Here is a 22,908-nt window from a genome sequence, read left to right on the forward strand (position 1 = left end):
TGTTTTGTTTTTGTATTATGGAAATCTAATATTATGCAAAATAAATGGGAAAAAATGTCCCACAACATCCTGGAAATCCTATGTCAGGCTACTGCCTAGGAATTCTTCAACAACCCAAAGCTAATTATTTTGGTCTTTATTGGTTCTTGGCAGAACTCTCAGCACCTTTAAATATCACTGGACAAAAACAATTTTCTTAAACAATCTAAATTATTATCTAAATTATTATCAATAGCTGTAAGACACCTAATTTCTTCCCTCTACAAACCAGAAAATTCATGTTTGATTTTTACTTCTTCTATTTAAAATTTAAACACTGCCACTTTTATTGAAGTTTAATAAACTGGTACTTGTCCTCTGATTTTTGATGCCCCAATTCCTGCAATGTGTTCTCGGCGTAATGAGTGGGCAGCGTCTGTGTTCCTGCATACCGGCTTTCTACTGCCAGGGCCAGCCACCTACATGGATTTGCCCGAAGTGAGGGGAAGACTGAACTGCCTTCTGATGCATCCCATCTGATGCATTTGTCTCCCATGAAATTCAAAAGCCTCTATCATGGCAACCCAGTTCTGGATTTAATTAAAAAGGATTAAAAACAACAGCAGGAGCCGCGGCAACAAAACCCTCAGGGATGAGGGCTAGGGCGAGAACACATTACAAATCACCTGTCTTTTAACGGAATTTTCAGACTGAGTTAAATCCTAAGTTTATCTACAAAGGCTACATTTTCTCTTGTGGGAACAGATGCGGACACACACTCACACTTCAAGAATACTGAGTGTGAGCATTTATTCAAAGTTACCCATGTTCTGCCGGCTGTCAATCTGGCACAGCAGAAATAAGTCAGAAACATTTTTTTTTTCCCAGTGAAGGCAAAGCATGCGTCACTTTAAAACAGTATCAGTACCTTCTACACTCTTCCTACAAAGCACCACCATTCACTATGCAGTGGTAACCCAGAGGACTGGCTGAATGATACTACTGGACTCCGAACCTCAGCAGCCTCCCATACCCTCCACCCCAGCATCCTGTCCCCCAGGGACTAGAACAAACACTGTCTACCTCCCATTGCTTTTTTGCATTTTGGCTCTTAAAGAACAAGTCCATGGGTTATTATAGTTTATACTTTTGGGGGGGGGTACTGATATTTACAGTTTAACAAAAGATTTAGGGTCAGTGTACCAGACTATTCCATTTGTAGTCCATCAACTTTATTTATTTATTTTTAAAAAGATTTTATTTATTTATTTGACAGACAGAGATCACAAGTAGGCAGAGAGGCAGGCAGAGGGAAGGAAGCAGGCTCCCCCCCCAAGCAGAGAGGCCAGAGGTGGTACTCCAATCCCAAGACCCTGGGATCATGACCTGAGCCAAAGGCACAGGCTTTAATCCACTGAGCCACCCAGGCACCCCCATAAACATTATTTAAAATGATGATAATTTTAGAAAGTTCTATGATAGAAGGAAGAAGCAGGAACAGGGAACTTTGGCTTAATAGTTCTAGTATGAAAGTAAGAAGCTGGGGAAAAACAACCTAGGAGATAAAGTTAAATTGCTCCTACATCAATTAATATCAATCTGTACTTCTCCTCCAAAACGGACTTTTATTTATTTTTAAAAAATTTTAAAAGACTTGAGGAAGCACGCAAGAGCAGGGGGAGGGACAGAGGGAGAGAGAGAATTCAAAACAGATTCCCCTCTGAGTGCAAAGCCCCATGCTAGGGATCCCAAGACTTCCATGACTGAAAACAAGAGTCAGCGGCTTAACTGACTGAGCCACCCAGGTGCCCTCCCAAAACTGATTCTTAAACAATAAACATCTTTCTGAAAAGGTACTGCACAGGTCTCAGAACTGGTTGCAGAACCATGGGCCAACAGAATACAGGATTTATTCTGAGAAAGTTAACAGAAACAATCACTGATAATGTTTTCAAACATTTAAGAAACTATGAAAAAGTCTTCTCAAAGCAGAAATTCCCACAATATTCATCTTTGTTGAAAATATTAAGTCTGCTCTTGAAATTTCCCTTTTGAGTTTACAGCATACTCTACTGCAAATGCTTAATAGATGTAAAATCTGATGACTTCAGGTAAATATGCTTTGCGGGGAAAGGAGCAAAAAAACAAAAATGTATTATTAAATATTTACTTGGAATAAAGTACACATCAGCCACCCCCAGGTCTTCAAACCACCTGTTCCCCTTACACAGATTATAATTAGGTTGTTACTTTGCTTCAACCTTGAAAATTGTATTTCAGAAAACTCAGGTAGAAGGTCACTCTTGAGGGAAGATTAGATGCAGAACACTGAGGGTTATGAAAAAGATGAACAGCCAACAAGGCTGTGTGTGTGTGAGTTTGTGTGTGCATGTGCGCGCAAAAACACTGGCAGAGAAGGCAGCTGAGGTGGTGAGAGAAAATGTTTAAAAGAGAAAGATTTACTTAAGCCACAGGGATTATCCAAAGCATCCTTGGAAATTTCAATCACCTAATAAATTTTGTAAGACCAGAGTGCAACCATGAAGGTCAACAACCTTTTTGTAAATTAAAAAAAAAAAAAAAAAAAAGCTTTAAATGTTTAATTGGAAACAAAAACTACTCAAAATAAGGTGCTCATCGAATATACATTCTCTGCAGTCAGATTGAAGTAATAAATGGGAAGAAAGATCCTGGAGTGTTACAAAAAGCAAAGCATGCACGTCCACATTATCCAAATTTTGCTGATCAACTATTTAGCACACCCATGCATTAAGTAAAGCACACAAAAATATTTTTAAGGCCTTTCATAGCTATATAATCCTGCCCAATCAATCCTATTATCTCCTTGAAGTCTTTGAAATTCCCTAAGATAATACATTTACCACTTTATAGAGGCCAATTTTCATGTTACATTATCTTGCAATGCCTGCTTAACTAATTATTAGTTGCAATTCGGTTTCTCTATGTTTGTAAGCTGGGAGTTGATAGCACTTTCAGTACATGCCTTCCGATAAATGGGGTAAATTGGAGAGAATTGTTTCTTACCCTTCGGTACAAGCAAATGCTACAATAACAGAGCCTTAATATGGCTGATGTGGTTTGGCTAGGTTCAGTATTTTCGCATTAAAACTGCTGTGGCAACAAGAGGAGGAGTGACAAACCATGGTAAATTTTAGTTGCTTTAATGAGTTTGTAGAGTTGTGATAGGAGAGGACTCAGCATATAAAGAATAGAGGAATATAAAGAACTTCAAGGAAACGGAATCAGACCCTGCGGAAAAATATCTATAATGGTTTACTTGCTTATCTTTTAAGCTACTGGAATATACTGCCAAGAGGACAGTAATATCAACTAGACGGCCATTTTAAAGAAACATAGCAACTTAGAATTTGCTAACTTCTCTTCCTCCAACATCCTTGTTTGCTTTTCTTGGGAGCCTAAACTTGTATTCTTGGTTTAGAGAATAGGGAGTGGTAGGAAGAAGGAAGGTGATGTAGGAAACTAACTTTTATGTAATTTGGAGGAGCAAAGGGAAATTAAAGGTCAAAGTGGTTCAAATATTAGTTTGAGAAGAGCAACGAGAGCTAGAGGGTATTAAGCTCTAAAGGTCTGTCCTAGAAGAAGGTGGCGTCAATGCAAATTTAGCCAGTAAATCATTAAACAGGTTCAGGCAACCTTTGTTCCCAGTTTGGAAATGCCAGCAGAGCTCCAATTTTTCCAGAAGAGAGATTTCTAAAGACTATCCTTATAAGTCAGCTCTTATACTGAATACTGTACCAGGCTCATGTAGAGAAACGGTCCAGCCCAACACCCTCCCCTGTGCTTATTTGCCAAGCAACCTCCACCAAGACTTCAACTCCCTGGGTCCTTAACTCAACATCTTTTTTTTTTTTTTTTAATAGAAAAAAAGTGGTTGTGCCCTTTTTCTAGGTTATGCTTAAGCACTTTTAGAAGATGTACTGTGCCATGTACTGGGGAAAATTTTTTTTAAGTTTATATTTGCTCGAAGGAAGCCAAATCTCAAAAATGTAAGTACAGGAAAAAAAAAATTAAGTACAGGATAACTTGAGACTACCAAATTCTAACCGACTCAACTCCTTTCTTCAGTACTTTATCTTTTCCCCAAGCTCAAATCTGGTGCTAGCCAGGACCAGTACACACCCCCAGGGCTATTTCATTCCATTGGCTGGCGGGCCATCCTGCATTCTACACCCTTTAGATTTACTGTCAGGGCGCCCAGTGTTTGTTTGTCGGAGATGTTACGTCGCTTTTGCATTACTTTTTTTTCTTTTCTTTCTTTCTTTCTTTCTTTTTCTTTGGTATGTGCAAAACAGGAGTGTCAGGTCAGAAAAATGACGTGATTTAAAAGACCAATGTGTAATTAGTAAAATCATTTGGTTAGCAAAACTGTCTAGATTTCAAACGTAAAAGGTAATTCACTTTGTATGTTTCGGTATCATTTGCCATTGATGTAAAAATGAGTGGAGGAAAAAAAAAAAAACCCGGAAATAATTATTTCATAGTTCGTGATCGGGTGAGTCATAGACGCTCACAAAAACTTGCAAAGGCACAGTCAGATGGGCCAGGCATTCCCATTTCTAGAAGTGCATTTCGTCAGGACCCACCCTAGGTGTCACCTACACTAGGACCTAAGAAGAGCCGTGCAGCATCTATTCTGCATGCAACATCCACAGGCGGGGGCCGGGGATGATGGGTCACCGGGCAGAAGGTGGGACCACTACGTGGCGGTTTCGGGAGGAAAAATCACGGTCCGCGCGAGCCTGACACATCCGCGGCTGGGGCCGGGGCGAGGGTGGGTGGGGGCCAGTGCCCATCCCGGCTGGGCAGGACAGCGGGGGAGGGCGCGAGGGGCTCGGCCGGCGCTCACCTCCCTTGCAGGGCGTGCGGTGCTGGCTGTGCTGGGCCCGGTAGCCTTCGATGACCTCCCAGGAGCCGTCGTCGCGCCGGATGGGGAAGGACAGGCTCAGCACATGGTTGCAGGGCTTGATGATCCGCAGGATGCCGCGCACCCGGTTCCGCTTCTGCTCCTCGCTCTCCCGGGTCTTGAGGTCCTCCACCAGCTTGTCCTCCACGATGCTGGCGCCGCGGTCGAAGAAGCCCTCCACCATCTTGAAGAAGTTAGGGTCGTCCTCGCGGTCGGCCGCCGCCTCGCTGTAGTGTCGCCGGGTGGGCGGCGCGAGCCCCGGCTGCGGGGCGGCAACGGCGGCGGCGGGCTGCCCGCGGGCCCGGCCCAGCAGCGCGGCCGAGTCGGCCGCCGCGGAGACCAAGGCGGCGGGCCCCGCGCGGCACAGCAGCAGCGCTTCGCCCAGGCAGCGGTACATGGCGGCGGGGCGGAGGCCGCGGAGCGGAGGCACTCGCAGAGGCCGGGAACGGAGGGAGGGAGGAAGGGCCCGGCGCCCGCTGCTCTTTTAAGCTGCAGCTTCCTGCCCCCTGGGCTGTCCCCTCCCCTCCGGCGCCCGCCGCCTAACGGGGAGGACGGACTTGGGGGCCGCGGGCGCAAGTCGCTGGTGAATGGCAGGGCTTCGCTGGGGGGGGGAGGGGGGGCGGCGCGCGCCGCCCTGGGAGCCGGGCCTCCGCCTCTGCCGCGGCCTCGCCCGGCCTCCCAGGCGGCGGCGCGTGCCTGCAGGGGCGCTCGGGGGCGCGCAGACGCGGCAGGGCTCAGTGCGCATGCTCGCACCGGCCGGGGAGGGAGGGGCGAGGCCTCCTAGGACTGGCCGGATCTACAGGGAGGCGGTGTCTCAGGTCTGTGCGCGCCCCCGACCTCGATCTGGGGAGGGGGCCAGTGTGGGGAGGGGGCCAGCTCGGGAAGGGGCTTGCGGGGGAGGAGCTTGTTTCCCCCTCGGGGGCGCTGAGAGGCGGATCCCCGGGCCCCGCGGCAGTGAAGGTGGTGCGGTTTGGCGGCGGGCCGGGCCGCGTGAGTCACTGGTGTCCCTCGTTTCCGTCCGCACGCCCTCGGGCGGGGTGGCGGCCCAGCACCCCGCTGGCCCGTCCTCTGGCGTCCCTGCGGGGTGCGGGCCGAACGAGGGGCGCCGAGACCGTGAAGCGGCGGTTGAAGGCGCGGTTGTGGGCTTGGCTCTGCCTTCGGGGAATGAAGCACGGAAATGTCATTGGGAGGTGGCTTGCAGGAACTGGAAAGGAGAAAGCGTGGGAGCTGGGGAATCCCTTGTCCACTGGCCTTAATAAAAAAATGAAGTTTTAAATTTTACCCCATGCAACCACTCATTAATGTGAAGATCATAGTTACCGTGAGTCATTGCAGTTTTCTAAGATTTACTGACTGTGCTTCCCCTCTTTAGAAATACGGTCTAAAAACAAAGACACTCTAGAAATGCAATAATAAGACTCCAGCACATTCTCCGTAATATAGTTATTAAGTGGCCCAGAGTAGGATTTGTGAACGTCTAAGCTTCATGAGGGTTAATTTTATACTTGCACACACTTGAGGAATGCTAAAGTCATACACTCCTTACGGGTAGGTTAGGCACCTGTTTCATTCTAATGACTCAGTCCTTAAGAAAAGGTACCGAAGGCCTCATTCTCAGCTTTACTAGGAACGGTGTACCTTGGTGGTTTTAAAATGGCACCTTTTTGACTTGCAAAACTACTTTACTTCCTGACATTCACTTTATTCATCTCTTAGAACATGGAAGAGAATGTTCTTAATTCTTAGAATATACTGTGAAGTATGAAGTGGCAACGTAAATTAGTTAAATTACATTCATCTATCTCAGTGTACTCTCAAAGCAAAGAAGATGCAGATTATATTTTATCTTATTTGCTAGATAAATGTATCATTATTTATATTTGTGTGTTGTTTTTCACTGAAAAATATTCTCTAAACTGAATCTTTGTCTTGTTGGTAAAAAAAAATTAAGGTACTAAATTTCCTTTTCACTTGATGGTATCATTTTACATTGCAACAACAACAACAACAAAAACAAAAAACAAACAAACAAAAAAACCCATGAAAATTGAACCCCAGATACTAAAATTTTAGAATAAAGTGAATTAGCATCCAGAAACATGTGGACATTTTTTCCCTTGAGATTAAATTCTTTGGTGTGTTTTGAGGAAAGTGGTTTCAAAGCTTAGTTTTATTGCCCCAATTATCTCTTTTGTGATAACCATAGCCTTTAGAAACATCAATGTTTAACTTTGCTTCTTCCCAAGTTTTATTCATCTAAATTCAAAAGTTGGAAAGCCTATGGAAATAGTGAGGAGGTCATCTGTAACTGAGAGTCTCCTATCTATAAATGACTTTAAAAAGGGCTCTAAGAACCCAAAAGGTAGATGCTTTTATTTTTTAAATCCTCATTATGTTTTAAAATTACATATAAGTTGTAAAAAAAAAATTCAGATGGTACAGGGAATTTTTTTTTAAAGTTTTTACTTATTCATTTGACAGAGAAAAAACAAGAGCAGAGGGAGGGGCAGAGGGAAAAGCCTACTCCCAGCTGAGCTGGGAGCCTGATGTGGGGCAAGATCCCAGGACCCTGAGATGATGACCTGAGCCAAAGGCAGCTGATTAACCAACTGAGCCACCCAGGCACCCCTAAATGTTATAGATAAGTTTAAGGAGTGAAATTTTCCAAACACTACTCTTATTCCCCCCATTTAATAAGTAGACGGAGTTATTTGTTTTTAAACTAAAGTAGGTATTATAATTCCTGGTTTGATGGAAGAGGGAACTAAAGCTCACAGAGACCAAGTACATTGTTGATGGTTGCGCAGCTGGTAAACAGCAGGCTGAGATTCAAACCTGTGTATTCTACCCCAAAGTTATTCTATTGCTGCTATCCCAAGAAATATGTTAAGTATTGTTGCATTTAGTTTAAATTTTTGTGATGTAAGGTATAGTGAGTTTCAGCTTCACAGTGATGATTTAGTTTATTTTAATTGCCAGTACAGTTAGCATAGGGTGTTATATTACTTTCAGGTATACCATATAGTGACTCAACAATTCTATATGTAACATTGATGATTGCTTTATAAAAGATAGTTATTTTGAAAATTAAAGTTTAAATTTATGAGTAATTTCCATTTCAAAAGGAAGCCAGAATTTAACTGAAGGGAATATTGGTCATTTGATGATATTCAACAAAGACAAATCAGTTTTCTGGCTTTGACATTTATGAGTTTTCCTTAGCTGTTTTAAAATTCCAGGTCATTTCTCTTTGATCCATTGCATGCTTTTATGTTTTCAAGTGCTTTTAAAAATATCACAGAAGAAGAATTTTAGGATTTAGAAAGACATAGCATAAAAATAAAAGAACCTCATAGTCCTTAAAAAAAAATGACTTGGAAAAGTAATACATACTTCCTACCTTGTGTGTTTATATTTGTCTTTGCTGGACATTTTGTTTAGGTGGAATGATACAGTAGGTGGCCTTTTGTGATTGGCTTCTTTCACTTAGGATAATGTTGTAAGGATTCATTTATGTTATAGCATGGATCAGTATTTCATTTCTTTTCATGGCTAAATAGTGTTCGTTGTATGGCTCTCTCATTTTTTAATCCATTTATCGTGGACATTTGGGTTATTTTCACTTTTTGGCTATTGTGAATAATGCTATTATGAACATTCTTGTACAAGTTTTTGTGTGGAAACATGTTTTCAGTCCTCTTGGGTATATACCTAGAAATGGAATTGCTGTTTAACCTTTTGAAAAAAAAAAAAAAAAAAAAAAGTTTTTTAATCTTGAGAAACTGCCAAACTGTTTTCCACAGAGCTGCACCATTTTAATTCTTTTTAGCAGCATATGAGGGATACAATTTCTCTGCATCCTCGGCAACACATGTTATTTTCTGGGGTGCAATAGTAGTTCATTTTGGTTTTGATTTGCATTTCCTTGGTGGCTAATGATGCTGGATATCTTTTCATGTGCTCATTGGCCATTTGTCTATCTTTTCTTGGAGAAATGTCTATTCATTTCCTTTACCTATTTTTTTAAGAAAGATTTTATTTCTTTCTTTGTTTGAGAGCAAGCGAGTGAGAGGAGGAGCAGAGGGAGAGGAATAAGCAGATTCCGCGATGAGCCAGATATAGGACTTGATCTCATGAGACCGCCACCAGTCCCCACCCCCCACCAGCCCCGAGATCATGACCTGAGCTGAAATCAAGAGTTGGATGCTTAACTGACTGAGCCACCCAGGTGCCCCTTCTTTTCCCATTTCTAAGTTGGATTATTTCTCCTCTTCATTGTTGGGTTGTTACAGTTCTTTATATATTCTAGTCACAAATCCCTTATTAGATACATGATTTGGAAGTGTTTTCTGCTATTCTGTTGTTGTTTGTTCACTTCTTTGACGGTGTCTTTTGAAGCACAAAAATTCTAAAATTTGGTGTCCAGTTTATTAATGTTTTCTTTTGTTGCTTTTGCTTTTGGTACCATGTCTAAGAAACCATTGTTTAACTGGAGGTCATGAAGATTTACACCTATGTTTTCTTCTAAGATTGTTAGCTTTTACATTTAGGTCTTTTTATATTTAGTTCTTTTATGTTTTAGGTTTCAAAATGGATTTTGAGTTGATTTTTGTATATGGAATGAGGAAGGAATCTACTTTCATTCTTCTGCCTGTGAATATCCATTTGTTCAAAAGTCTGTTTCTTTCCCCATTTAATTGTCTTCATACCCTTTCAAAAATTAATTGACCTAAATGTGAGGATTTGTTTTTGGACTCTTGAGTTCTTCTCCACTTGCTCACATATCTCTCTTTATGCTAGTACTACACTGTTTTGATTACTGTAGCTTTGTAGTAGATTTTGAAATTGGGAAGTGTGAGTCCTCAAACTTTGTTCTTTTTCAAGATTGTTTGGTTTTCAGAGTCCCTTGACTATTCATATGAATTTTACAGTCAAGTGGTTAATTGCTGCACAGATTCTGCCTGGAATTTTTATTGGGATTGGGTTGAATCAGTTTGGGGAGCGCCATTTTAATGATATCACATCTCCGACTCATGAATATGAGATTTTTTTTTCAGTTGTTTAGGTTTCTAAAAATTGCTCTCAGCCCTGTTGTCTTTTCAGAGAAGTTCTGTACTTGGGCACCTGGGTGGCTCAGTGGGTTGGGCCTCTGCCTTTGGCTTGGGTTGTGATCTTAGGGTCCTGGGATCGAGCCCTGCATCAGGCTCTCTGCTCAGCAGGGAGCCTGCTTCCCCATCTCTCTCTGCCTGCTCTCTGCCTACTTGTGATCTCTCTGTCAAATAAATAAATAAAATCTTTGAAAAAAAAAGTTCTGTATTTCTTTCATTAGGTTTATTACTGGGGGGGCGTGCTTGATTGGCTCAGTCCATTAAGCATCTGACTCTCGGTTTTAGCTGAGGTTGTGATCACAGGTCATGATCTCAGGGTGGTGAGATGGAGACTGTGTTGGGCTCTGTACTCAGCAGGGAGTCTGCTTGAGATTCTCCCTCTCTCCCTCTGCCCTTCCTTGCCCTACTTATGTGTGCACAGTCTCTCTCTCTCTCAAATAAACAGATCTTTAAAAGAAGTTTATTACTGAGCCTTTAATTCTTTTTGATGCTATTATAATTGGAATTCTTTCCTTAACTTCCTTTTTAAGTTCTTCTTTTCACCTTACAGAAATAGAATTGATTATTGTATATTGACATCTTGTGTTTTAACCTTATGGAACTCATTTATTAGTTTTCATAATTGTTTTGGTGGGTTTCTTAGGATTTTCTGTACACAAGATCATCTCCAAAGGGAGAGAGTTTTACTTCTTCCTTTCCAATAGATTTATTTTATTTTACTGGCTAATTGCTCATTTTATTTGTTATTATGCCCTATTTCGTGGTATGCGTGTGTTATAATTATTTTTGCTAGTCCTTCAATGGACACATAAATTGCTCCTAATACCTTGAAGTTACAGCAGTGCTACAGTGAATAATCTATTACATAGAACATCAGTTTTCAGTCTTTCATCTCAGGATGCCTTCTTAAGTATGAGTAGTGAATTTGAACTTAGGAAGAATTTAACAGTGGTCAGAATCTTGTTTTCCTTTAAAGTTGTTTAGTTCTCATTTGACATAATTTATTACTCTCTGTAGACAAGTCAGATATTTAACTTCTTAAACAAGGGCTTCTAAATGAGGAACTAAGAATCTTGATATTTCTTTTATTAGGTCACCATTTTTCTCATTTGAATAGTTTTTTTAAACAGATTTTATTTTATTTTTGCTTGCTTATTTTTAAAGATTTTATTTATTTGAGAGAGACACACAGATAGTGACAGAGATAGTGAGAGAGAGCACAAAGCAGGGAGGAGAGGGAGAAGCAGGCTCCCTGCTGAGCAGGCACCCTGATGTGGGGCACGATCCCAGCACCCTGGGATCATGACCCGAGCTGAAGGCAGATGCTCAACTGATGGAGCCACCCAGGTGCTCCTTAATAGATTTTTTTTATGACGATATTTTATTTTATTTATTTATTTTTAAGTTGACTCCATGCCCATTGTGGGGCTCGAACTCATGACTCAGAGACCAAGCGTTGCCTGCTCTACTGACTGAGCCAGCCAGGCATCCCTAAGTTTCAATCGGTTTTAGTTCAAAAGTGCTTATTAGTACTTCATTAACCAGCCAGTTGAGTGTGGGGAGAGAAGAGAACCTTATACTAAGGGAACACCATATGCAAAGGCCTGAAGGTAAAGGAGACCATGATTTGAGAGCGTAGGGTAGCATACACTTTGGTTAAAGGAATTTGATCATAATGGTTCGGTTTAAACAAATTTGGTTGAGAGTTGCCTGGGTGGCTCAGTTGGTTAAGCATCTGGCTCTTGATTTTGGTTTAGGCCATGATCTCAGGGTTGAAGGATCAGGCCTGCATTGGGTTCTGTCTCAGCAGGGAGTCTGCTTGGGATTCTCTCTCTCCCTCACCCTCTCCCCCACCCTCAAATACATAAATTAATTAAAAACAAAACAAAAAACCAAACAATAGTTTGGTTGAAAAATGAATATCCCCTAGTTCCCTTTTTTTCCTCCCAGCATTGGTAATTTTGGTATATCATGGATTATATCAAGCCTTTGTGCTTGTAATTTTCAGGAAAATTTTTTCTAATACTTTGGTGTTTCTCATGGATTTTCAGAAAAGTTGTAATTTTCATCTTTTGTCCCCTTTAGTGAGCATGTTTTTTTTAGTAAGTAAAAAACAAACTGTATCCAAGAAAAGAACCTGGAATTTTTAGGATTTCTAGTGCTTTTCCTTTTATTTTTGATTTTTTAAAAAAGATTTTATTTATTTTTTTGACAGACAGAGATCACAAGTAGGCAGAGAGGCAGGGAGAGAGAGAGGAAGGGAAGCAGGCTCTCTGCTCAGCAGAGAGCCTGTGGGGGGCTCGATCCCAGGACCCCGGATCATGACATGAGCTGAAGGCAGAGGCTTTAACCCACTGAGCCACCCAGGCGCCATGTGTTTTTCCTTTTAAAAACCATTTTTTCCTAATAAATTACATGCCACTCATATCTATTTCTGTAGTTTGGTTAAGTTTTAATTTTGCTTTGTTGCTGAATAATATTCAACAAAGGTTTTTATCAACTCTTACTTAAGGGTTCTTTCCATGTTGTGAGTAAATGTGAAAACTCATTATAGGAACTTTTATCTCTTTAAGCATAGTATGCAAGAAACAAATGAGGTCTCCTAAAAATTAGCTATACTAAGGTAGGATTCTGAATTCACCTGTATATAATTCATTACGCCTGTCTTTTTCTTTGTTTTTTAATTGAGATCTTTTGTTTTCCTTATATGTAAAAAGGACAGCGCATTCAATTATTCATCATCCCAGATGCCTCACCATCCAGCTACATTTATTGATCTATGTAGATGCCTCTTTATAAAATCCAGTCTTTATCCTAGCTTTCACACTTCCTTTTGGAAATTTTAAAGATTTTTAAAGATTTTTAAAGATTTATTTATCTTAGAGAGAGCAGGGAAAGGGGCAGAGGCCGAGAGAGAGAGAGAATCTCAAGTAGACTTGGTGCTGAGCACAGAGCCCCATATGGGCTTGATCTCATGACCCCGAGATCATGACCTGAGTAAAAAACAAGAGTTGGATGCTTAACCAACTAAGCCACCGAGGCTTGCTCCCCTCCCCCACTTTTTGGAAATTTTAGATCACTTGTGATCTTTTTTTTTTTTTTTAATTTTATATATTTATTTGACAGAGAGAGATCACAAGAAGGCAGATAGACAAACAGAGAGAGATGAGGAAGCAGGCTCTCTGCTGAGCCCAGAGCCTGATATGTAGCTCAATCCCAGGACTCTGGGATCATGACCTGAGCCAAAAGCAGAGGCTTTAACCCACTGAGCCACCCGGGCACCCCGATCACTTGTGATCTTAATATGAGATTGAAGTTTGAATAATAAGAAAGTATAAGCTAAAAATTGAGGCATATTTGTGCGCTGGAGAAGCAAAAAACACCTTCACGTTCACCATGGAAAAGTTGTGAAGAAACTGACTTTATCCTGAAGTGCAGATGTGAGTGTAGTGACATTGAGTCTGCTCTTGATAGAAAAGAAAAACATGAATGAGGCGGGAGGGATCAAGGCATAGACACTGGTCATGGCTGGTGGCATCAGCTAAGTAGCAGTGGTCTAACTCCAAGATAGTGAAGGGAACAGGTACTTGCTAGCTGTATTGGTTGGGATGTTTTGGCCCTTAAGCAACAATATCCAGATAAAAGTGGCTTTAGTCTAAGAGACTAAAGGTGCAAACTAAATGAGATTAACTATTATCTAACAAGAAACCTGGAGGCAGGGCTATTCTGGTGGTTGGTAAAGGGCTCAGAGATACTCTCAAGGAACCCAGAGCTTTTCTCAGTGTGACAGTCAGCAAGTTGGTGGTTTCTCTTGTTCAGAAGATTGCTGCATCAGTTCCAGGGGTCACATCCAGGCACAACTAAATGCTATGTGGGAGAACAGAACTTTCCTCCCATATGCGTTCCTTTGTTGGTAAAGAAAACCTAACCTTTTCAAAGGCCTGTTGACCAGCTTCAGCTCTTTTAGGTAGGCCCTAGTACCTTAGGAACAGGTTCCATGCTGTGCCCTCACTGTGGAGGAGGAAGGAAGGAGAACTTTCTGATGCTCTGAACTTCTGAAATGCAGATAGGCACAGCCAGTGAGGAAGAAAGAGCAGGAGGAATAATTGTGAAGTTGGCAACCAGCAGTGTTTGCTGTATTTGCCACAGAAAATAACTGACCTGCTCTGTGCTTTCTCTCTCATTTTTTTTTTTTAAGATTTTATTTGTCAGAGAGAGAAAACACAAGCAGTGGGGGCAGGAAGCAGAGGGAAAAAGCAGGCTTCAGGGAGCCAGATATGAGGCTCAATCCCAGGACCCTGGGATCATGACCTGAGCTGAAGGCAGATGCTTAGCTGACTGAGCCACCCAGGCGCCCCTGCTAAGTGCTCTCTTACTGTGATAATATATTCTCTTAGAAAATAAGCACAGTTTGAAAGGGGGGAAACATTCTTAAATATACCTCTGGGAATTGTGCTTGTGGTTTCATGTTCTCTACATTGAGAAATCTAGAACCCAGTTCCCTTTGAAAACTCTCATTATGTTTCATGTTTTCTACTTTGAGACATTTGCTAAGTCTATTTCCCTTTGAGATTTTATGTAATGATCATAGTTTTAAAATATGTCTCTTTTGGCCAGGAGGAGTGGGGGCACTGACAGCTTATAAGGCAACATCTCATGCTGCAGTGTTTATCGCCAGTCAGGAGAACAGAATGGAAACTGAAAACACATCCTCAGTTTCTGGGGGAAAGTCTGGGAGTTGTAAAGAAATATCAAATGCTCAAATGATTTCAATGGATCTTCAGATTAAGCTGCTACCAGCAACTTACTGGCAGTGGTATAAGACACAGATAAATGAGTCACATCTACAGGAGGGATCATCTGTTTGGTCTTTCTGTTGAAATTAGTTCTTGTGTTTGTGCTAAGGACAAGTGTGACAGTGTCACTGGAGTCTCTGTGTTCTATAGTACACACTGTCAGAAGCACAGTTGGGGGTAAGACTCCTTTTTTTTTGAGAGAGAGCAAGAAAGAGCTTGTATGTGTGAACAGGATTGGGGAGAGGGGCAGAGAGGCAGAGAGAGCATCCCAAGCAGGCTCTTATATAGGTCATGAGACCCTGAGATCCCAGCCACTGAATCAAGTGTCTGATGCAATTGACTGAGCCACCCCGATGCCCTGAGGTGAGACTACTTTGAAGATGCACAGGGCAGATACATAAAATGGCCCTTTATATATATTTGCCCTCCACATTTTTCTTGCCAAGGATGTCATCTTTATAATTGTATTCCTGGAGGGCCATCTAGAACCAATGAAACACAGAGAGATTCATCTTAGATTCTAGAATCACCAGCCATCCACAGTGGAAGTTCCGATCAGCTATGAAAAAAAAAATGAGGTATCAGTGAAGAGCTGTTCGTCCGTGGGAATGTCTATTACAGGGAGAAAAGAGGTGTCAGGACTTCCAGCTTCCAGGGAAGCTGTGACAAGAGGCTCAATTTAAAGCAAGTATGTATCCCTACCTTCATGTGTTTTTTTCTAGGTCAGATATAAAATGGAATTATTTTTGAATAACAATTTTTTGGTATTTTTTAACATGTATTGTAAAGAATGATAGACTTTGACGGTCTTCTGTAATTTCATATTCTTTCTTGCCTTTTTTATTATACAATACAAACACCAAAAAAAAAAAAAAAAGTGAAGATAACATTAGAGAAGCAAATACAATTGGCTTTAAATTAACTAGAAAAAACTTAAATGGGAAAAAACGTAAAAAACCTGAACCCTGAGAAATACCAGTTCCTTGCCTCTTATGGTTTTTATTTATTTTAACGTTTTCTTAGAGAAAAATGAAAAAGTGTGTGAATAGGAACAATAGCCTGCCCATCGGCCTGAGATGACTGTGCATTTTCAACCATAAGTATTCCTCGCTGACCCAACTCTTGCTGTCTGAACTTGGAAACAGAACAGATGGGACAACAAAGGATGCTTAGATTTATTCCTAACTTATTTCTGCAGACTCATGTTATTTCTAGTCCAAATCCCTGCTTTTTCTGTATTGTTTCTCATTATGGAACACCTATACTTTCCTAATTTTTCTCTATAGCTATCAGTTAAAACAGTTAAAAATGGAAAAAAATGACTTTGAATTTTATTTTATTTTTAGAGATAGAGAGCTCAACTGAGGAGGGGGAAGGGACAAAGGGAAGAAAGGGGGAGAGATTTTTTTTTTTTTTTTTTTTTTTTTTGCTTATTTGACAGAGATGGAGAGCATAAGCAGTCAGAGGGAGAGGGAGAAGCAAGCACTCTGCTGAGCAGGGAGCCCTGCACAGGGCTTGATCCCAGGATCCCTGGATCAAGATGAGCCAAAGGCAGCAGCTTAACCAACTGAGCCACCCAGGTACCCCAAGGGGGAGAGAAATCTTTTTTTTTTTTTTTTAAAAGATTTATTTATTTATTTATTTGATAGACTGAGAGAGATCACAAGTAGGCAGAGAGGCAGGTGGGGTTGGGGGGGAGTAGGCTCACTGCTGAGCAGAGAGCCCGATGTGGGGCTTGATCCCAGGACTCTGGGATCGTGACCTGAGCTGAGGGCAGCGGCTTTAACCCACTGAGCCATCCAGGCACCCCTAAGGGGAGAGAAAGTCTTAAACAGGCTCACACCCAGCACTGAGCCCGGGCTCAGGGCTTGATCTCATTACCCTGAGATCATGATCTGAGCTGAAATCAGGAGTCAGATGCCCATCTGACTCAGCCACCTATTTGAATTTTAGAGTAGGATAAGACCTGAAAAATCTGAAATATGAAAGAAAATGCTTAAAAATATGTATCAAGGCTCATAGAAGCACTCCATGATGTATTTATAATACTAAAAGTTGAAAAAAACAATGACTAGATGTGTTCAATTTTTCCACTTTTAAAATTTTTATTTTGAAATAGTTTTATTTATAATAATTTGTTTTGACATAACTTTTCTTTAGAATTTTAGATACATAGAAGAGGTGTAAAGATACAGCAGAGTTCCCTTCACCCATCTTTACCTAATGATAACATTTTACATAGTCGCAATACATTTATCAAAATTAAGAAATTACTACTGGTACAGGGAGATTTTTAACTGTCATTTCAGCCAAATTGTTGTGTTGACCAGCATGCTTTTTGCTGAGTTACCTGGAGCTCTACCGTTGATCTTAATCATGATCTATGCTCCCAGCTCTTTTGGACGGTTGTGTTTGGTACCCTGTGACCTTCATCTCTTGTTCCTCAGGCTACAGATGACTGACTGCCTTTTGGGCAAGTACCCAGCCATGTCCTGTCTAAATGCTGGCCAGAAACCCATGATGTGATTTGGTCAGAAAAATGGCTTTCCAAGTTAAGTTTTATTTCTAATGCTCGTGTCTTTTCATAATATCCTTCTCTCTACTGATCGAAATGTCTTCTTTTTAAACTACTGAATAGTCAGTGCTAGGTAACTGTGTCGTACTTCACTGTGGCCAGAGAGTGTGTTTATGTGGGTCTGCTGGGGAGGGAGGGAAAGACAGAAGAAATGGCAAGAGATGAGGTGGGGCAGCTCACCAGATAGCTGGTCTCTTCGTTGGACCAGTTTAAAGGCTTTACCAGTATCCTCTATTCGTTGGTTATTATTTGCAACTTTTGAATCTAGAGATGGATATCTTTGCAGGTTCTAGAACATTTGTACCTGTTACCTCTTCCAATACTGTCTCTACCCTGTTCTATCTTCCTTCACTTTATCTTCTGTGTTTCTTACTCTTTTTGTGTTTTCCAACTTTTTTTTTGGTGCTTCATTCTGTAGGTGCCCAGGGTCAGGCAAGGTACCACATCATCCAAGGTTTGCAGTTTCCTGGGCCATCAAATGATGCAAATCTTGGTTATAAGACTTCAGGCATTGGTTTACTTTCTGATGACTGTTACCCTGAGGGTGTTGCCCTTTAGAGGTACAGGTTATTGTGGGGACACTTTCTTAGTAGGCTCATCATTTTGTATGGGTTCCGTGCTTTGAATTATGTTTCTAGTATCTCATGACACCATCAAACAAAAATGTATATTTTCCCTCATGATCAAATGTCCTCATCAAAAGCAGCTCCAATGCTAACTTACTCTAGATTGCTGGTTTTCTCTTATAGATTTAGTTGGCTAATTTCCTTACTATATTAACTCTTAGTGGCAAAAAATTTGTTTTTTATGTTTCACCTTGTGTTTTTATTTGTTTTCATAAGAAGAGTTGGCTTGAATCTAGCTCTTCATTTGGAAAACGGAACTTATATTGTTATTTATATTTCAGTATGTCTAATATTGATTAGGATTAACTTTAAAAAATACACCATTCTGTATTTTTTTTTTTAAAGATTTTATTTATTTATTTGACAGAGAGAGAGATCATAAGTAGGCAGAGAGGGGGAAGCAGACTCCCTGCTGATCCAAGAGCCTGATGCGGGGCTCGATTCCAGGACCCTGAGATCATGACCTGAGCGGAAGGCAAAGGCTTAACCCACTGTGCCACCCAGGTGCCCCCATCCTTTTGTATTCTCCTTGAAGTTGTAGTAGGTTTATAGATTCATGTAAGGAGAATCGATATCTTACATTATTGTTTAACCATGAAAAGAGTGTGGAGCATCTCCCATTATGTTTAGACAGTTTCTTTTATTCCTCAGTAAAGTTTTTGTAGGCTCAGTTTTATTCCTGTGCACCTAATTATTTTAATATTTATTATTATTATTTTCAAAGAAAATATAATAATATAATATATAATATAATAATATAAAAATTATAATATATTATTATAATATAATAATAATAACCATCTTGATGGTTTGTTGGACTTGCTTCTGTTTTGTGTTTCGGTTTTAAGAGGCTTTAGCCTGGGGGTGCCTGGGTGGCTCAGTGGGTTAAAGCCTCTGCCTTCGGCTCAGGTCATGATCCCAGGGTCGTGGATCGAGCCCTGCATCGGGTTCTCTGCTTGGCGGGGATCTTGCTTCCTCCTCTCTCTCTGCCTGCCTCTCTGCCTCCTTGTGATTTCTGTCTGTCAAATAAACAAATAAATCTTAAAAAAAAAAAAAAAAGAGGCTTTAGCCTGAAGAAGTTACTCTATAATTTCATATAACCATTTTCTAAGACTCTATAATTACATTGTTTTAAAAATAAAAATAGAAACTTATTTATGTATGATCTTTCTTTTTACTTGGATTTCCAAATTGGAATATGGTAGTTGTCTACTTTTAATTTTTTAAATTCTTTAATACATGGATTTGTCAGAAGGTTTTAAAGTTTATTTTGTCTATCACACTTTATTCTGATTCATTAGTTCCTCATTGACCACCTGTCATGGACCAGACACTAGGGTAGTTGGTGAACAAGACAGGCAAGAACAGAGCTTTTATTCTAGTGGGCATGTGAAATTTTGAGGACTGTTCAAGTTGGAAATCATAGGTGCTGTGCTACTTTATTTAGGATGTCAGCGAAGGCCTTTTAAAGGAAGAAACATTTAAATGGAAGCTAAAGTTTGCATTGGGGCAACTTCTGTGAAGACCCATGGGAGCACAAATGAAGGAAACAGCATGTGGAGATCTCTAATATAGGAAAGACCAAAGACCTTGGCGTATTTTAGGAATGGAAGGAAACCAGAGTGATTATGGTTGTCCATGCTTAGTGCTAGATGTTGTACCTTTGGAGAGGTAGATCACGTTGACAGGGGGTTTACAGTTTACTTTTTGTGTAGCCGAAGCCCAGCTGTTGTATAGCAGGCATAAATTTTGTCAACTACAAAATGTAGTTATCTCTCTATAACTAAAATTTCCTTAGCTCTGGAGCTTCTTATTTCTACAAGGTAGTAGAGGACAATTTTGCCAATTTAGGATAAAGTCAGTAGCTTCTGGTTTAGCTTAATTAATTCCAGGTTTACTCAGATCCTTAGGTAAATAATCAGTCCTTTGGATAAATTCAGTTTTTTTCTACATACCTTTTTTTTCTTTTTTTTTCCCCTGGGGTGTAGAGTATTGATAGAAGTGATATAATTTTCCCTGGCACTGAGGAGGGGCATCTTGTCTTTGGTCCATTCTCTGTCCTTGGCCATTGCTAACCTGTGCCTTGACTGGCTTAGTGTCGAATGGCACCATCTGCTCTGTTGCGTCTGAGGCTGATGTCCCCGCTACTACCATGACCTCTGGTCAACAGGTCTGTGTGCGCTGGATACGCCTTGATTCAAGGCTGTTTTGGGCACCCTGGCCCAAAGTAAACTTCTTGACAGTTTCCATGCCATGCTGGTGTGCTTAGGTCTCTGAGGCAGCTTTTCAGGAATACGGTCTGGGTATGTCATTGGCTCTTAACACTGATATAGTGGTAGGTATAAGGTTTTGCTAAAAACTTGCAGTTCCCTGGACTATAACTTAGAAAAGGGAAAGATGGTTATCTTCTCTTCTGGGTCCTTCCCCACAGACATACTAGAGATTTTTCTTACCCTTTCTCACCCCAAGACTTAGCTTCAGATGGGATAAGAGGTAAGAATTCTAAACTTCTACCTATTTTCTACCTCCTCTTTCTCTCTCTATTCCCACCCCCACCCCATTTTTTATGTCATCTTGATTGTTGTGGGAGAACCACATTTACGCCATCACCTGCCACTTCCTGTGTGCCATAGTTTATAGTATAAACTCTGCCAGCAAAGTCTTCCTGCTTTGTCATATTGAAAGCCAGGGTCTCAGAATTTAAAAAACCCTTAGATATTGCAAGTAAAATGCTTAGCTTTTGAGAATTATGGTTTTCATGGATTAAGGACCTAAATCTAAAAGCTGAAAGCACACAACTGTTTGAAAAAAACATAGGTGTTAATATTCATGATTTTATATTACAGTTTCTTTCTTCTTCTTCTTCCTCTTCTTCTTCCTCTTCCTCTTCTTCTTCTTCTTCCTCTTTTTTCCCCCAAAGATTTTATTTATTTATTTGACAGAGACACACAGGAAGAGAGGGAACACAAGCAGGGGAGTAGGAGAGGTAGAAGCAGGCTTCCCGCTGAGCAGGGAGCCCAATGCAGGGCTGGATTCCAGCGTGCTGGGATCGTGACCTGAGCCAAAGGCATGTTTAATGACCGAGCCACCCAGGTGTCCCTAGGCAACAGTTTCTTAAATATGATACCCAAAGCACAAACAAACAAAGAAAAAATAGATAATTTGACTTCATCAAAATTCAGTACTTCATCAAAATTCACAATCAAGATAGTGAGATATTGAAGTACTGGTATCTTTTCATAGAGAGTGAGTGGGTCCAGAGCTCAGGATAGACTTCTAAGCTAGAGATCTGTATTTTGTCATCATCAGTGAGTAGGCAGTGTGAACATGGTAATCCCAGGATGGATGTGAGAAGAGCAAAGAAAGGAGTCCTGAGGGAGTATGAGTCTCTAAGCGTTGAGTAGAGAAAGGAAGGAGTGATCTGAGAGGTTGAAAGAAGAGTATGATTGTAGAAGCTTACTCCATCTAACTCTAAGTTCCTTGAGGGCTTACTGTGCCAGGCTCATCATTTTATCCCCAGTTCTTGTCAGAAAGTCGGTGTCCAGTAGATATTGTTAAATTAAAACTGAGAAGTCTTAAGAGACAGTGGTGAGCAGTGTCAAATGTCTCAAAATAGGTCAACTGACGTAAGGGCAGAGCATCGAGGAGATGATGGAGTGTCTTTAGCAGAAAAACGCCAGTGAAGTCTCTGTGGGGGAGATACTGCCAGATTGCTGAGGACAAAGAGTGAATGGTTGCAAGAGAGTTGGAGACAGTGCAGACATTCTTTTCCAAAAGCTTGAAGGATAGTAGGTTGAGCACATGTTGTATCCAGATGAGAGAGACGTAAGTATGGTTATATGCTTCACAGGAGAATTCAGAAAGGGAGAAGTGATACAGGAAGAAGGAGGTATGTGAGTTTGGCTGAACATTATCCTTAGGATTAGAGAGAATGGAGTAAAGTTACAGGGTTTGAGTAGGAGTAGGAATATAATTTCCACTGACATGGGGATAATGGAAGGAGAGATGGGGTCAACGAAGAAGTGTTTGGGGGATAGGTGAGGAATTTGGGGCCTCAGTACACTTGATGAATTTTTCCAGTGAGGTGAGGGGGATAAAGTCATTAGCTGAGATTATAGGGGAAGGAGATGGTGACTGTAGGGGAGAGTTTGGGGAGAAAGGGACAGTTTTGAGAAAGCCATTGGGGGAAATGAGAGGGCTAACTGAACAGAATTACGTAGAAGAATTGTAATGACACATTTTTCTTGGCTCTGGTGTATGTAGCTGTGTGAGTGATCTCCTCCCCAATCCCCCCCACCCCCGCATCTCAGGGCTCAGCAGCCCGAGCGTCTGAGCAGACAAGTTGAACGAGTAGATTGATCTTGGTCTGGATTTAACGAGCCAGTGTGGCAGAAAGGGAGGCAAGAGATTCCAGCAGTGAAGGTGTTTGAAGTGATGGGCCATTGACTCGAGGCAAACTAGGGAACAACCGAAACCAGAAAGTGGCTGCTGGGATGTGAAGTGGTTGAGACTGGATGCTGGAATTTAAGATGAAGTTAAATTGAAGCTTAACTAGGAGGAGCAGTTGCTGGTTATGACTGAATGCTAGAGCTGGCTATGGAATGGGTTTCTGAAGCAAAGAAAGTGAAGGTTACTGGGGTTGAGCAGATAAGGGAGGTGTAAAGCTCGGGTGCAGAGGAGTCAGCTTCATAGAAAGTGAATTGCTCAGAATGCTTCTTGAGCAAGGGCTGGGAAGATTCGGAACTAGATTCCAAAGTCTTTGGTGGATGTGGGAAAGTGACTAAGAGGTCAGTTGATGACAGAAACAAGGAGAGAGAGGTAGGAATAGGACAGACACCTCAAAAGAGGTACTTTGAGGGTGCCTCAAAAGGAGTACTTT

The 22,908-nt window shown here is 41.2% G+C and overlaps 2 protein-coding genes across 2 annotated transcripts in view; one reads left to right on the forward strand and one right to left on the reverse strand.

Annotated features, from left to right (window-relative positions):
* Positions 1-5,563, reverse strand: part of GLUD1 (glutamate dehydrogenase 1) — a 37,071-nt gene extending 31,508 nt beyond the window's left edge. Inside the window, exon 1 of the mRNA XM_059397967.1 lies at positions 4,868-5,563. Within this exon, the coding sequence (XP_059253950.1) occupies positions 4,868-5,321 (454 nt within the window). The 5' untranslated portion in view covers positions 5,322-5,563. The remainder of the gene's footprint in view (positions 1-4,867) is intronic.
* Positions 5,564-5,670: 107 nt separating this feature from the next.
* SHLD2 (shieldin complex subunit 2) overlaps positions 5,671-22,908 on the forward strand; it is an 87,915-nt gene continuing 70,677 nt past the window's right edge. Inside the window, exon 1 of the mRNA XM_059397964.1 lies at positions 5,671-5,742. The gene's annotated coding sequence lies outside the window, so the exon portion shown is untranslated. The remainder of the gene's footprint in view (positions 5,743-22,908) is intronic.

Source organism: Mustela nigripes, chromosome 4 (assembly GCF_022355385.1).
Source record: "Mustela nigripes isolate SB6536 chromosome 4, MUSNIG.SB6536, whole genome shotgun sequence".
In the NCBI taxonomy this organism is placed as follows: domain Eukaryota; kingdom Metazoa; phylum Chordata; class Mammalia; order Carnivora; family Mustelidae; genus Mustela; species Mustela nigripes.